Source organism: Xiphias gladius, chromosome 6 (genome assembly GCF_016859285.1).
Source record: "Xiphias gladius isolate SHS-SW01 ecotype Sanya breed wild chromosome 6, ASM1685928v1, whole genome shotgun sequence".
In the NCBI taxonomy this organism is placed as follows: domain Eukaryota; kingdom Metazoa; phylum Chordata; class Actinopteri; order Istiophoriformes; family Xiphiidae; genus Xiphias; species Xiphias gladius.
This window is the reverse complement of record NC_053405.1, coordinates 8,277,260-8,291,636: the sequence shown is the minus strand read 5'-3', so window position 1 is coordinate 8,291,636 and position 14,377 is coordinate 8,277,260. Positions and strand designations below refer to the sequence as shown.

General features: G+C 42.2%; 1 protein-coding gene across 2 annotated transcripts in view; it reads right to left on the bottom strand.

Annotated features, from left to right (window-relative positions):
- Nucleotides 1-14,377, bottom strand: part of cachd1 (cache domain containing 1) — a 91,585-nt gene that overhangs the window by 27,883 nt on the left and 49,325 nt on the right. For both annotated transcript variants that reach the window (XM_040128662.1, XM_040128663.1), the window contains 5 exons: nucleotides 11,352-11,458; nucleotides 4,224-4,350; nucleotides 2,377-2,521; nucleotides 1,966-2,182; nucleotides 1,605-1,754 (listed from right to left, as the gene is read on the bottom strand). In XM_040128662.1, coding sequence (XP_039984596.1) covers nucleotides 1,605-1,754; nucleotides 1,966-2,182; nucleotides 2,377-2,521; nucleotides 4,224-4,350; nucleotides 11,352-11,458 — 746 coding nt within the window. The remainder of the gene's footprint in view (nucleotides 1-1,604; nucleotides 1,755-1,965; nucleotides 2,183-2,376; nucleotides 2,522-4,223; nucleotides 4,351-11,351; nucleotides 11,459-14,377) is intronic.

Sequence of the window (14,377 nt, the reverse complement as noted above, 5' to 3'; positions counted from 1 at the left end):
ACACAGGTATAGACAAAATGCAACAAGTAAGGAGGTAATGATCAAGGTACTGAGGAGAAACTAGTAGAAAACACTGTTTTGGTAAGGGACGTGGGCATCTTATCAAACACACACACACACACACACACACACACACACACAAACAAACAACTGTGTATTATACTGTCAAGGCACTGCTGATCTCCTTGAACAATCAGCACTTAACATTGGCAGCGGATGCAGGGAATAAGACACACACCCCCACAATGGGCCCTTCAGCCGTGCGCAACTGCGTCAGCAACAAAACAAATGTTTTTTTGGATATGCAATGCTAATAAACTCAGAGGGTGATAGATTTCTGCATCCTTTTCATCATGGAGCTCTTTATAGAGCCAAGGTTCTCTGTCAGTCACGCACAGTGAGCTGTATGCCCTTTGAAGTCTCACTCTCTCCTCTCTTAGATGTACCTCATTTCCATTCTCCGATGCAAAAATCATTTGTATTAATGGTGGACTAATGCATGCACAGCAGAGGTGCGTGCGTGTGTGTGTGTGTGTGTGTGTGAGTGTGTTGCAGAGGGAGGTGGATATTAGAGGAGGCAGATGCATGGACAAGGACAATGAAAGAGGAAAAGGAAGCATACACACCATACACACTATGCACACACACACACACACACACACACACACACACACACACACACACACACACACACACACACACACACACACACACACACACACACACACACACAAACACATGATGAAAACAAAAAGCCTTTGAGGTTTCTGAGCACCTCTCTAACTATCAGTCTTCTCTTGAGCACATTGTACCCAAGAACATAGAGAAAGGATATCTAACAGACAGAAATAGCTCCCAGCAGAAGCAACAAGGAACGAAGCTCTAGATATGTGCAGAGACGAAATCAACATTTATATGGAGAAAATGTAACTTATACAGTGTATGTCCAAAACTGCTCCATGTTTGTGCTGCTTTTTCCAAAAAAAAAAAATTCAGCTAGGCTGTTTTTTTCTAATTATCAGAGTACAGTAAATCAATTCATAAAGGTGTACTAACTAAGTGTTGTGATATTTGACATTAACTTGAAGGCTGCAGCATTTCATTTATTTTATGGTGCATTACAAAAACACCTGCAAAACCTTCCTCTGTAACAAAATTAAATCATTGCTTGACCAGGCAACGAGTAACAGTCCAAAAAGTAAAAAATGTAAAATTCTTTTCTCCCCTATTATCAAAGTAAAAGTAGGGCTCCTCGGGTTCTTGCTTTCTGCTTCATTTTGAATATTAACAAATGGGTAAACATTATATAAAAATACAATACATAATACATTACAATGACATACAAAAATTCCGGTGATAATGTTATTTTTAAAATACTATTTGCAGTATATCACTCTGGTTGAACCAGTTACTGTTGGGAGATAATCAGCAGCTCATTCTCGTTTTCTCTTCCCCATCGCAAGAGAAAACGTCAACTGCTGTGAATATTGTCTTGCAGCAGAAAGCAACATTTTTTGAATGTGCGAACATAAAATCCAGGTGAAAATCAATGAACACCTCCCTCTTTGTTCTTAAACTTGTTGTCTTAAATAGGAGCGACGTACCATTCATGAGCGCGTAGGTGAGGATCATGACCGAGTTGTTGAGGTGTCGGTTCTCCTCTCTGACCACGCTGAGCGTCGCTCTCTTCTCCTGCTCCGACGACTCTCGAGACGTGATACCAGACGACAGGTAGATGATCACCATGTCTGTCGCTGAAAGAGGAACAGGAACACACACACACCACACGTATAGGTTAATATCATATACGATGACAGGGGAGATGGCTGTGCCGCTGAAGGCGAAAAGTACCAATAAAACCCGCGCACAAGAGCTGGAATTGATCACTGAGGCAGCAGGCACAATACGTACAGTACGCAGCATCACCGCAATTTAACAACATCGTCTTTATTCCATAGTTCTTACTGGTGCTCTGCTTGCTGAGGCTGGTGGTGTTTCGGAGCAACTGGAAGGCCTTCTGGAAGCCCGCCGCGTGCTGCGTGGCTCCATCGGAGGCCTTGACGTTAGAGATGAAGGTGCTCATCTTCCTCTTGGTCTCGCTGGTGGCTGGAGACAGCAGACTCTTATAGCACTGATCCAGAGAACAGGAACGAACCGTCTCTGCCACTGACAGAATGGAGATCTGTAGAGAAGTGATAACGAGATTAAGTGACAAAAAAAAAAAAAACAAGGCCGTGGGAGTAGCACTGATGCTACTAAAGGTTAGTGGCTCTTTTTGATTTTCCAAAGCATCTAGGCATTCAGTATGTGGAGAGTTGCAAATCTGAAATTAATGAAGCAAGGTAAGAATGATAAGTTCTATCCCCTTTCGCCAACCTTGTCATGTTCATCTATGGCGTTAAGGATGACGAGTGCAGAGTCCCTGGCAATCTGAAGCTGGGTGTCGGTCACAGACGCTCCATGGTCGACCATCACCACGATGTGTTTAGACTGGGGACGCACTGCGGACACGTACACAGGCCTGCAGGAATGCATGAATACACACAAACGTGCATAGCCGGATCAGATGCTGGACTAGAAAGCCAAGATAATATTAACACGTACTGTAAAAGCATTTGTGCAATGATAATAAAAACGCTAACATTTACAGGAAAACAAACAGACAAAAGTGCATTAACGATGGAAACAAACAATGTAAAAGCTGGAGTAAATGTTTACCGAAAGCAGCAACGTGACTCTGCAACTGTCCCATGAATCTGCTTACTAAACTGTGTGTCTTCGTCTTCCTCCTCTACCCTCTCCTCCCCCCTTATCTTTCCTCGACGACTTTGGTCAGAGGTGTCTTTCCTTCTCCAGCCTGCTCTTTGGTACAGTTTTCCACAAGAGATTTCCTTCCCTTTACTGTTATTTTTGGTGGAGATTCAGCACTTTCTGTGTTTCATGCTGTCATTGCCGAGTTATTTTTCCAGCACCATGCGTGCACAGCCTCCTACAACTACACGGGACATCTTCAAGCACCACAAGTTACAACAAGGAATTTTATTTTTCAGTTTAAGCCCATGTGTTTTTGAATTAGAAAATAAGACTTCGGCAGCCCTTCAGGTCTTAAAGGTTCATTGTTACATAGGAAACGGAAGTAATTACATGGGTATGAAAGTATCTCCATTATCTGGACCCATTGTGACAAAAAGGGAATGACCCTCTGAAGGCAGATGTGTTGGCTGGTTGACAGCACAACCACTTTAGGAGGCTATGTAGCTGACAGCTGTTAGTATAATAACAGGTCTAATCTATTATTTTGGGGTAATCTCAATGCCAAGACTAATAGCCAGGAGTAGTTTTGAAGTACTAAAATATTCCTCCTTGTTTTAAAGATTTTTATTTAAACCTGTATTTTAAAGCTAAAATTTCTATATTTGGTGTATGTCACTGTATGCACATTTATTATCAGCTTGGTGGGATGCAGAGGGGTGCAAAGGGGTGTAGAGGGGTGCAGAGGGGTGCAGAGGGTGGGGGGGTGGGGGGTGCAGAGGGGTGCAGAGGGTGGGGGGGTGGGGGGTTCAGCGCCTCTGTGTGTGTGGTCTGCTGGACAAGGAGGCACTAACAGAGGGTGGAGAAGGGGAGTGATGTACTCACAAAGCCTCATTCACACTTGAAGCAAGCCAGGCAACGTAGTTTCTCTCATGGCCATATGCCAGCTCAATGAACTCGAACAGCAAGGGAAAAAAAATCCAGTGGACATGATAATAACAAAAAAAAAAAGTTCATCAGGGAGCAACAGAGAGACAAGGATATAGTAATAAAGACATGATAGAAAGAAGAAATCTTTCAGTCGTGGCCATTAAAAAAAACCCACAACACTGGAGGTGTGAAATTCCAGTGGGCTTTAGTGGTACAGAGCCACATTCCTGCCAAGGGCATGTGTGTCAGGGTGTGTGAAGGCAGCATGCCATCAACGGGCCCACTGGGCCACCCCACAGCAACTGACAGAGGAGGAGGCAGAGAGGGGAAGAGGTCGAGGAAGAGGCAGGAACGAGCGCTTGGGGGCTCCAACCTCATCCGGCCTGCTCTGGTAGTCTGCTAAGTGAGAGCGATACCTGCTGACGAACTGTGTGTTTGGCAGTAGGTTGGAGCGTCATTAATATTTCTCTTTACCCAGCCAAACAGCTCAATGACAAAAAAGACAAACAAACGATTTCAAGAAAGGAGAGGCTGCTCCAAACCTGCTGCGGTGCTCGTAGCTTCCTTTACAATGGAACTTGTGGGCAGGGAAGACGGTGAAGATGCCCTCCTCTGAGCTGAAGTACTGCCACTTTATCCCAGGGTTGGACTTCAGGTTGTCTGCCAAAACTGCAGGAGGGAGAGAGACGGAGAGAACAGGGAATATTAAAAACAAGTGGGCAGGACGTACTGGAAAGGGACAGAGAAAAAGGGATAAGATCAGGAAAAGGAAAAATGGGAAACGGGAAGGGCAGAAGGGATGGAGAGAAACCAGATGAGTAACCGGGGGATTCAGTACTTGAAGTGTTTCGCTTGCTCAGATTAAACCTTAAATGCCAAAACCTCTTCCAGGAAGGAGACCTCTCATGTTCAGGGGTCAACTTTGAATCCCGTGTGAATCGGAGTGTGTGACAGAAAGTGCTCAAATGGCAAGATCAGAAAAATAAACACAACCAATGTGTTCATGTATCATGTTGTTTATGCTCAACGACTGTTTAATGCCATAATATCCAATTGGTGTTATTTACTATCACTTGCTCTCCGTCACTGTCTTCATGCTTTTTAGATAGTTTGGGCGTGGTTGGGAACCCACAATGCTTTGGGCCTCTAAAGCCTTTTGGGTTGTTGTATGTAAGACTGGGGCTTACAAATAAACTTGACTTGACTTGAATATACACTTGAGAATACTATATTACACATTGTGATGTGACAGAAACGGCAAATGTGGCTGTGTTACATTGAACGTAGGCACATGCAGTAGGCGTCGACTTGTTATGCTCAAAGTGTATTAAGACAGTGCAAAGCGCGCTTTGGCCTCACAGTGAAGAACCACTGGAAGCGGCGCAATACGAGGTTCGCTCCCGTTCATTCTCTATAGGACACTCTGGGACTCCTGACGACACGGGACTGAGGTGGGGTCAAAAGTTTAAAATTTTAAAGTTTTTTTTTGCAAATGGGGGCACCATGTGCCTGCTGCCTACGCAGTATTTCAGAGAGGTACCCACTGGAGGCAAACAAATCATGCAACACCACCTCTGCCACTTCTCGCTCATCGTGGTGGCCGTGTCAACACTTGCAAGCTAGCAAGTAGCTTGCTCACTACCAAACACTGTGTAAATACGCAAACTGCAATCTCTCCCCACAGACATTCATCCAATAAACACTACACCTCCCGCCTCACCCAAGTCGTCGTTTTTCTCTATTGCCCCCCCCCGGCAAATCACCTCATTTCCATCGCGTCTATTCGGGCCTCCCGTTTGATTTTGAATGCAACTGTGTCACCTCTAAAATTCTGTCTGAACAACCAACCAAGGATGATTGTACAGGAAAACTTAAAGCATGTTTCTACTAATACATCTGGGGAATCTCAGTTAATCACGTGAGCTGCCGCACACAAACTTTACTTTCCAACTCAAACATTTGTGCACTGTTTTCTGTTTTGGGCCCTTTCGCACCTAATACAGGCGTATGCAAGCCTGCCTATTCAGGCATGACAACAAATTAAATACTTCCCTCTCTGGCGAGACATAAAGTTTAGGTATGTAAATGCATTTCCCTATTAGCACCTCTCAAAGAATAAATTAACTTTGAGGAAAAAAGGAGTTTGAAGTGGTCAACTACTGGGACGTATACAGTACATTTCTTTCATTTGGATACCGGGTTTTGATCTGCACGTCATAACTGTGACTGCAGGGCAAGCTGAAATAACAGCCTTATAATACAACCTCACTGCTGAGACACTGAGCCCAAGTATTTGCTCAACACCAACAGACAGATTTTTTTTTTTTTTTTACTGGGTCACAGAGTAAACACTATCTTCACAGAGATCCCATCACAAAGCCAGCAACTTCCTCTCTGCTCCCTGCAACACAAAACAGCCTTTCACAAAGAGATGGGAAGGGGGAGTTAGGGGGACACAAATAGAAACTTTGGGCCTTCAACCGGGCAAAGAGAGAGACAGAGAGGGAAGAAACAGAGCATGGCCGTCACAGCAGGCTTCATTAAAATAAACAATAATGCAGCTGTTAATAACTTTTCACTTATAAAAATACAGGAATACAGACCAATCGTGGAAAATCCAATCACCATAAGTCCGAAAATGACTAATTTTATCAATTTTTATTAACAATCCAGCAGAAATCCTGTTAGGATGCATTAGATTACACTTCTTTTTGGTTAGAAATGAATCTGGTCTTATATTCAGCCCAATATTATCTTTTGCAAGAGAAACTTTGGTTTGATGAAGCCAGATATTCCAATGCTTAAAATCTAATCTACTAATAAAAATTCATTGTTGTTTCTGCAGTTCATTAGCAGGGGTATGCATTCACAGACTATTTTTGCTAATTAGCTGACTATTTGATATTATTCAGAGGGGGATTTCCATGGCTTGGAATAGGATTTCAAATATCTTGTTAATTAAGTCTACAAGCTATCCACCATTCTTGCAAGTCAGCTGGTTTTCGGTAGTCCCAAATTGTTCTTCTTGGCTTGTGATCACATTGAATTAATCAACCGCTAAAGAGAACCAGTTTTGACCTTTTCCAACCTTTCAACAATATCTCAAGCCAAAGCATAGTTTTTCTCTACAGGGGGGGGATCAAAAGTCAAATATTCAACATTAAAATCTGAAAAGAATTTAGCATATACACAAACAGATTAACAGAACAGTCATCCAACTGCCAAAAGTTATAAACAGGACCAAAAAGTACCTTTGACTATGTTTACTTGGCAGAGAACTTCACAGCAGGTTCTTGCACACCACGTTTGCCCATCATACATTATCCCTGCCCAGTCCCTCCATTCATCTCTGAGGCTCATGTAAACAGGAACCACTCAGTTGTGTTGACAGTGGAAGAAGGGGTCTGTATACATCTGTCAGGCTTCAGTGCTCCCCTCTGCCACCAATGTTTAGATCTTCCCAGAAATAGACGGACAAGCCAAGAAAAAGGATCCAAATTACACTAATTTCTTACAAGCTTACTACTCAGGACTATCTGCAAATGACGCAGTGATACATCTGTACCTACACCCATGCATAAACACACCGTATGTACCACTTTAACTATTGCATGCTACTAGAAAATCATAAAGATTTGTTTTATGGTGGTGCTAGGGATTGCACAATGGTACCTCACTTGCTCTTTCATGCTACAAAAGAAACTGTTAGCACAGAGAGTCATTTACTCTAAGAACATCATGTCTGTGTACCTAAATAATTTTATTGACAACAACAGAAGCAATTAAATATAACTACAGCATATTTTCCTTTTGTACTTCTGTTTTCTCTATGTATGACTGAGTAGGTAGCTCTGCAAGAGCTTTGGCACAGTGGTTCTTTGAGCCAAATGCTAAAGTCAGCATGCTAACATTCTCAAAATGACGATGTTAACATGCTTATGTTTAGCAGGTTATGTTTACTATAGCCCCCTTTTTAGTTTCATCTGTTGCAATGCTAACATTTGCCGATTTAGCACTAAAGACAAAGTACAGCTGAAGGTGATGGGAATGTCGTCAGTTTTACAGGTATTTTATTGGGCAAATTAAAATTTTGACCTGACAAAAGGTGCTACATGGAAAGTCAGGGGATCACGAGAGTTGTTACACTTTATTTTGAGGGGTGCATGAATGTCTGTACCAAAATTCATGCAATAAATCTGAACGTTTTCAAGACATTTCGCCAAAAATCAAAAATGTCAGCTTCATGGTAGCCCAAGAAGAAATGTCACCAAAGTCAATAGGATGCATCGCCTCGGAACCATCCTCTGTGAACCATGGATGAGAACAGACCGAACCTGGACTATAGCGTCTGCATGTTGTGTGTGCGGCTAGATTTTCACGCTCATCACATGGTTTTCAAGGTGAAAACCTGGCCCCACATGATTTGCCACATGAGTAGTATGCCAAAATTCGCTGAGGTTCCCGGGCACTTTACTTGAAGTTCTGTTAACTTTATGCAGGCCTTGCAGCATGACAAGAGAATTGATTGGACAAAAAAAGGATTAGTCTTTTACTTGCTGTCATTTCTCAGGCTCCGGTTCAGTTTCAGTTTGTTTCCCAGCCTGTCACAAAAATAGCCAAACAACTTGGTATGGTGAATATGAATCAACGTGACTGTGTTCATTGGATCTCTGGCCTGAAGTTTGGGAGTTGAAGTTGATGGGAAAGTATGAAAGTTATAAGTATGTACATATCTGCATGCACATTAAGTTCAGTGCTTGAAGCCATAAGTCCTTCAGGAACCATTAAACACATGTGAGGGTTGAAGATGCGATGATTGGAGGAAGAACAGCAAAAAGGGGGGGGGGGGTCACAAAACATCAACAAGTCAGAGAAATTGATAAAATTGCTTAGGAAATAAGACTGCAAAAAAGAAAAAAATTGGTTGGAGGAAAGAAGATGGATCAAGCTACTCCTTTAATCACACGGCACTCTGCCCCAGTCATCTCTCATCTACCTGTCTTTTCACTCCCACCTGCTGGTATCACCATTATTGCCTCCCACATCTACTATCTCTCTCCTATCGTCCCCTTCCTCCCAAAAAAGCAAAATGGAACATGAGAGGAGAGAAGATGGAAGGAATACAATGTTGTCTTGATACAATTACCCCATTTCAATCAGCTCTCACCCCTCCTTTCTTCCCCATCATTCATCATTCTATCCCTCTCAATTATCCCTCACTCTTTCACCCGCACCCTCCCTCCCATCTGTGGCTGGTTGTTTAGACTGGGCTGAGACAAATGGGAGAGAATGAATACACTGGGAGCGTGGGGGTCAAGGAGGGCTGAGTGTGAGGGACAGGGAGAGGCAAGGGGAGGCGGAGGGGTAACTTGAACTCGCGGTGACTGGCTTGTAAGGAAAATAAAACCCTGCCGATGGTGACGTGTTATGAATGGCAGTCATTATGAATGGTTTGCAGAGAGACGAGCGGGCTGTGATATCTAGAAGAATTAGATGGTGGGGGGCAGCAATGGGATGACAGAGGAGGAATAAATGGAGTTGGAGGTTTCCCATAAAAAGGGGAAGTCGGTGGGTGGGGGGGGCTCACAATTTACCAGTGTGTATTGGACGAGTAAAGGGTTCAGCATGCTTCAAATTTAGTAGCTTGTACGAAGTCGTCCAAACGCGTCCACAGGCAAAAGCATTTAAACGTTTTCTGAAGGGCCACACTCGAAGTTGGCAATAGACAGGAGTGAGACTCAGTGATTCAAACTGATGGGGATAACAGCACACACTCCGGGACAGTCTCTCCGCAGAGGCATTGGTGATCTTGCACTGAGTTGTACATACGAAAAGTGCCAGAAGTAGTTGTGTGAAGAACGTAAAAAAAAACGAGAGCTTGAAAATGAAGTAAGTGTAACTGTTGTATTTCAAGTGTTACAATAATTCTGATGCAGCCCTTCAAATTCTGACCTCCAAAAAAGCGAGGGTGGTGGAGGTTTCAGGTGCTGTTCCAACGGTTCCAACAAGCATTTAATTTGAAGCATACTGGCACCGTTAAGCAGTCCCTCAAAGATGTTCCAGAGGTTTTTTTGAGACTATTGTCGCCAAAATGATCTAATTCGCAGCAGTTTTTTTTTTGTTTTTTTTAATAAAGTGAGGTAAAACTTTGAACCATTTTGTGTTATTTTAAGACATACTACAGTAACTAAGCTAGCCAGGAAGTTGAGCATATTTGTGTAACTTTTTCTCCTGAATTCAGTCTATAAGGTAACCTCAGTGTTTCCTAATAACAAATTCTGCAAACCAAATGGTCAGAAAAAGGTATTAGACTAAACATAAATACGTTTTGTCACTTTAATGGGAGAACTTTGGTTGGAGCAATAACTATCATGGCGACAAGCATTGCCAGACAAAACATGTTACATGAAAACACAGTCCCCCACTATGTAGATAAAGGGTAATGTGTTAGTGGGGTCTAAAGCTAGATTTTTATTTGACTTTGGCTGGTAAAAGTGGTTATGAACCTGATTATTTTCATGCAGTGCTTGGTAAATACAGCAACATTCTTCCAATTTGAACATTTTTAAAAGGGGTTTTGAAAACTTACATAATCTCAAAAATCATACAGGGATTTGGTAGAATTTGTTTGAACTCCTTAAATGATACAAACGCAAATTCCTGGAGAGAACTGGCAGTGATTTTACAATGTGTGCTGGACTAAAATTAGAAGCTTAAGAGATACAGGGAAAGTGTATCAATATTCCAGGAAGTTTGAGTCTGTGCGTCAAAAAACCATGCAGTGCAGCTCGATTTTTCTTCTCTGGAAGCAGGAAGAGCACACTGCTAACAAAGTGACAGGAAAAAGAACAAGAAAAACCCGCAGGGGAATGTTGGCTTTGTCTGGTTTTTACTCAGTTCAGTCCATTTTCTTTCTTAACCAAATGCAGACCGACATATGTGGTCAAGACATGTGGGTTTTACATGTTAACATAATGCAATGTGCTTATGCAACCTGGAGCCTCAATAAATGTATTATGGGAGCAGTGAGAAAAACCATCCCACTGTTTTCCACTGCTCTTACTCATGTGATTTGTTAGGAGTATGCTGAAGTCACATACATGCACAGTTCGTGTGACAACCGATGCAATTTATATTTGAGGTAGAATGCGGACGGAAACAAAGAACTGACAAAGCCCTTAACAAAAAGGATGATAAAAACATACGCTAGCTGAACGCACACACGAGTTCAAAGTCAAACCAGAGATAGGAAAGGCGGTGAGAGTGAGGGAATGTAGGAGAGACTTAAAAAAAAAAAAAAAAACCCTCTAAAGACATGCACAGCTCGTTATTTCTGTCTTAGTTAAATGTCCTTGCATTTTTAACATTTAAGAAGATCAGAGGGATAGAGAAGCTAATACGGCGTCTTCATTAAAAAAACGGTTGCCATGGCAATTGCTGTTAAATTATCACCCATTTGTCATACAGACCATTGTCAAAAAATGGATTCCAAAGCTTGAATGGTGTTAACTGTGTCCATGTTTCGTTTCTTAAAGTAGGTCAGTTCAGATACTAGAAAATTCTTTGTGCACCATGCGACGTGTGTGTGTGTGTGTGTGTGTGTGTGTGTGTGTGTGTGTGTGTGTGTGTGTGTGTGTGTGTGTGAGAGAGAGAGAGTGAGAGTAACAAACCTGAGTTGAGGTCTCGTCCGGGGTTGAAAGCTCGGCTGTTGACGGTGGGGGATAGTCTATCACAGCAGATGGTCTTGGAGACATTGGTATTGAAGTTTCCATCAAACCTAAACACACACAAAAAGGCAACATTTGAGAAGTTTACAGTGTGTCCAACTCGTTTGTTGGTGGAGTAGCTCTGGCTTTTCTTGCAGCACTAACAGATTTACCACTCCAAAGCTTTATTTCCAATAAAACCAAACTCTCACATTCGCTTACCTCTGACTTTACGGTAATGTTCCTGTTTAAACTAAAAACACAAAACCAAAAAAAACAAAAAAAAAAAAAAAAAAAGCTTTTGACTGGGATCAACATGATTTACACAAATAGTCAAGAAGTCTATGTAAAACCATGAAGTCAATCCAAACATCTATTGAAACTAACAAACCCTGCTCGTTTCCTTTGGGCTAAACTGTATCACTAGCTATATCATCTGTTTCCCCGACCTCATGTTAAAGTCAAAGTTATGGCCGGTGAATAATATTTTCCAATGAAATTCTGCTTTTCCCAATAAAGCTAATACCCAGTTCCCTGAATACATCTGAATGTGATTGTAAGAAAGGCTGCCTGCTTAATTCAGTGATTGAAATCATCTGTCACAGAGCCCAAATTTGTATCCTCAGTATTTTATTTTTCCCCCACATTCCCCCAGTGTCATGTTCAACAGAACATTGCACTGACATCGGAAGATTTTGCAGTAAGATGATTGTTTTTTTCTATGGTTATGGTTATGATTACGAAAGGACCTTGATCATTATATTACTATTCTCTCTGGCTGTTCCCTTCCTCACCACAATGCAAACGAAAAGCCAGCACAGCATGGACAACGTTAAGGTGGTACCCTAAGAGATGAGAGGAGACACGGCGTGTGAAAGGTCTTTGCGCGTTTTTCGGCATAAGTAGTCAACACCTTGGATTAATCTATACATGAGGCAGTGAACAGTGAGATGTGAAAACTCGCTTGACATAGATAGTTCATTGAATTGAACAGCACATGTTTTTTTTAAAGTTTTTGTTAAAGTAGTAATAAAGTTGATAACAAGTACCATAGACACTGTTGTAGAAGCTCTTCAATCCATCTCCAGGGGTTTCGAAGACATATAGATTCTTACATTCTTCAAAATATATGTTAAAATATACTGTAAAGAGCTGACGTTGACTGTACGATTCAGCGTTATGTTCTATGTTTGGCATTTGAGGAGATGAAAGTGGAGGGAGACTAAATGCCATGATGAGAGAAAAACCTAAAATGATGGCTTCAAACATTCACATCCTCCAAGTCAGTCGCTAAACTGACACGATACAGGGCGGATCCAGAATCGAATTGTTTTCTCTCTGCGTCAGCTTGTGTGGCATTTTCATTTATTTCAACATTTTAATGAGCCACAGAATTTAAGCCTTCCACCAAACGGTTCCTCCTCATCAACCGGGCTAAAAGCAGCCGATAAATAGAGCTGCAATTAAACAGCACCAGAAGGCAGATATTCCTATGTGGGTCACAGCATTTGCAATACACATACCCTCTGATCACCGTCTGTTAAAGTTCTGAAAGAAGTCAGAGAGAGGGAGCTAAAGATAGACGGACAGAAAGCGAGAAAAGAGGGGATCACAGGTGGAGGAGCGTGGCTTCCAACTGACTTGGATGTGTGACGCAAAAGAGCATAAAAATATTAATTAAAAAAATGAACGCATCAACACATACCCAAGAAAAGTAAGAGTGGCCCACTTTTGATGTAGTTAGGACTCTGTATGTAGTTATAATACACTGCTCTATGCAAATCTTTTGCAACAACTTTCAATGCAAGAAAATGCAAATTCGGGACAGTTGGATATCTGACTCAGTCATTAATCTGTGCACCACTGTGCACAGAAATAGAGAAAATAATTTTATACAAATTACAGCTGTTCTGTCTTGATTTGTAGCATGTACCCGTTCTTCTTATACTGTATGTTAAGAATCTATCTATAATGTTGTCAGGTTCCTTATCTGATATGAAGGTCTAGGGACAGAGGGTGTCGTATGCTTGTTTGTAAAACCCCCTGAGGCCAATTTTTGATTGGTGCTATTGGGCTACATAAATAAAACTGACTTAACTTGAGTACCCTACATCACATACTGTACTACACTCCACAAGCATATTACATCGGATCCTTGGCCTATCAAGGATTCTGGGAAATAATCTCAGACAATCACACAAAAACAACCACACATAGCTATTAGCCTGTGGCTTTGGTGTGATTATCCATTTAATTTGGCCCTAAAAACACAATATTTTCTAAGATGCTCTTTCTCTGGACCCTCCGAGGACCTCTGGTGTAAGCGTGAAAGACGTGGCTCAGCAATACAGTGTTGTCCTTGAGCATACACACACCCAGAGGTGTTAAAGAGGTGTCAAACAATGAGATCTACGTTGCGGTCAGCACATCTTTAACACACTGAGTTTCTCCAAACATCCTCACACATTACATATCACTTTTCGGTCATTTGTTTTAGTGTTAAGCGACAGCATAACAGCAGTGTTATTTTAAAAATGTCTTGCGTGTTGATGGTAAAGCGTGGTTTCCCGAGCCTTTATCTCTGGAGTTAAGAGCTGTAAAAATGGGAGGTATGCGGAGGAGCAGCCTGCTCTGCACTGCACCAAGCCTGGGTGCTTTGATCCTTCCATCCCTCCAACTAGACCACCCCCACCCCACCTCTCTCTGGCTTAGCAACACACAGACACACATGTGCACATGTGAACACACACACACACACACACACACACACACACACACACACACACGTGCTACACCCTCTCTGGCTCCCTCTGCGTGCAGACCTGGCACCCGTCCGGTTTTGACTGACAGGTGCTGTGATGTACAGGCTGCATTTGAACTTCACTCACTCAGAATCCCATAAGGCCGGAGTCATTACTATTCCGCTTCAACCCACTTTGCATAGAAGGAGTGGGCAGGACGCGCAGCAAAATGTGTGCCAGATAAAAAAT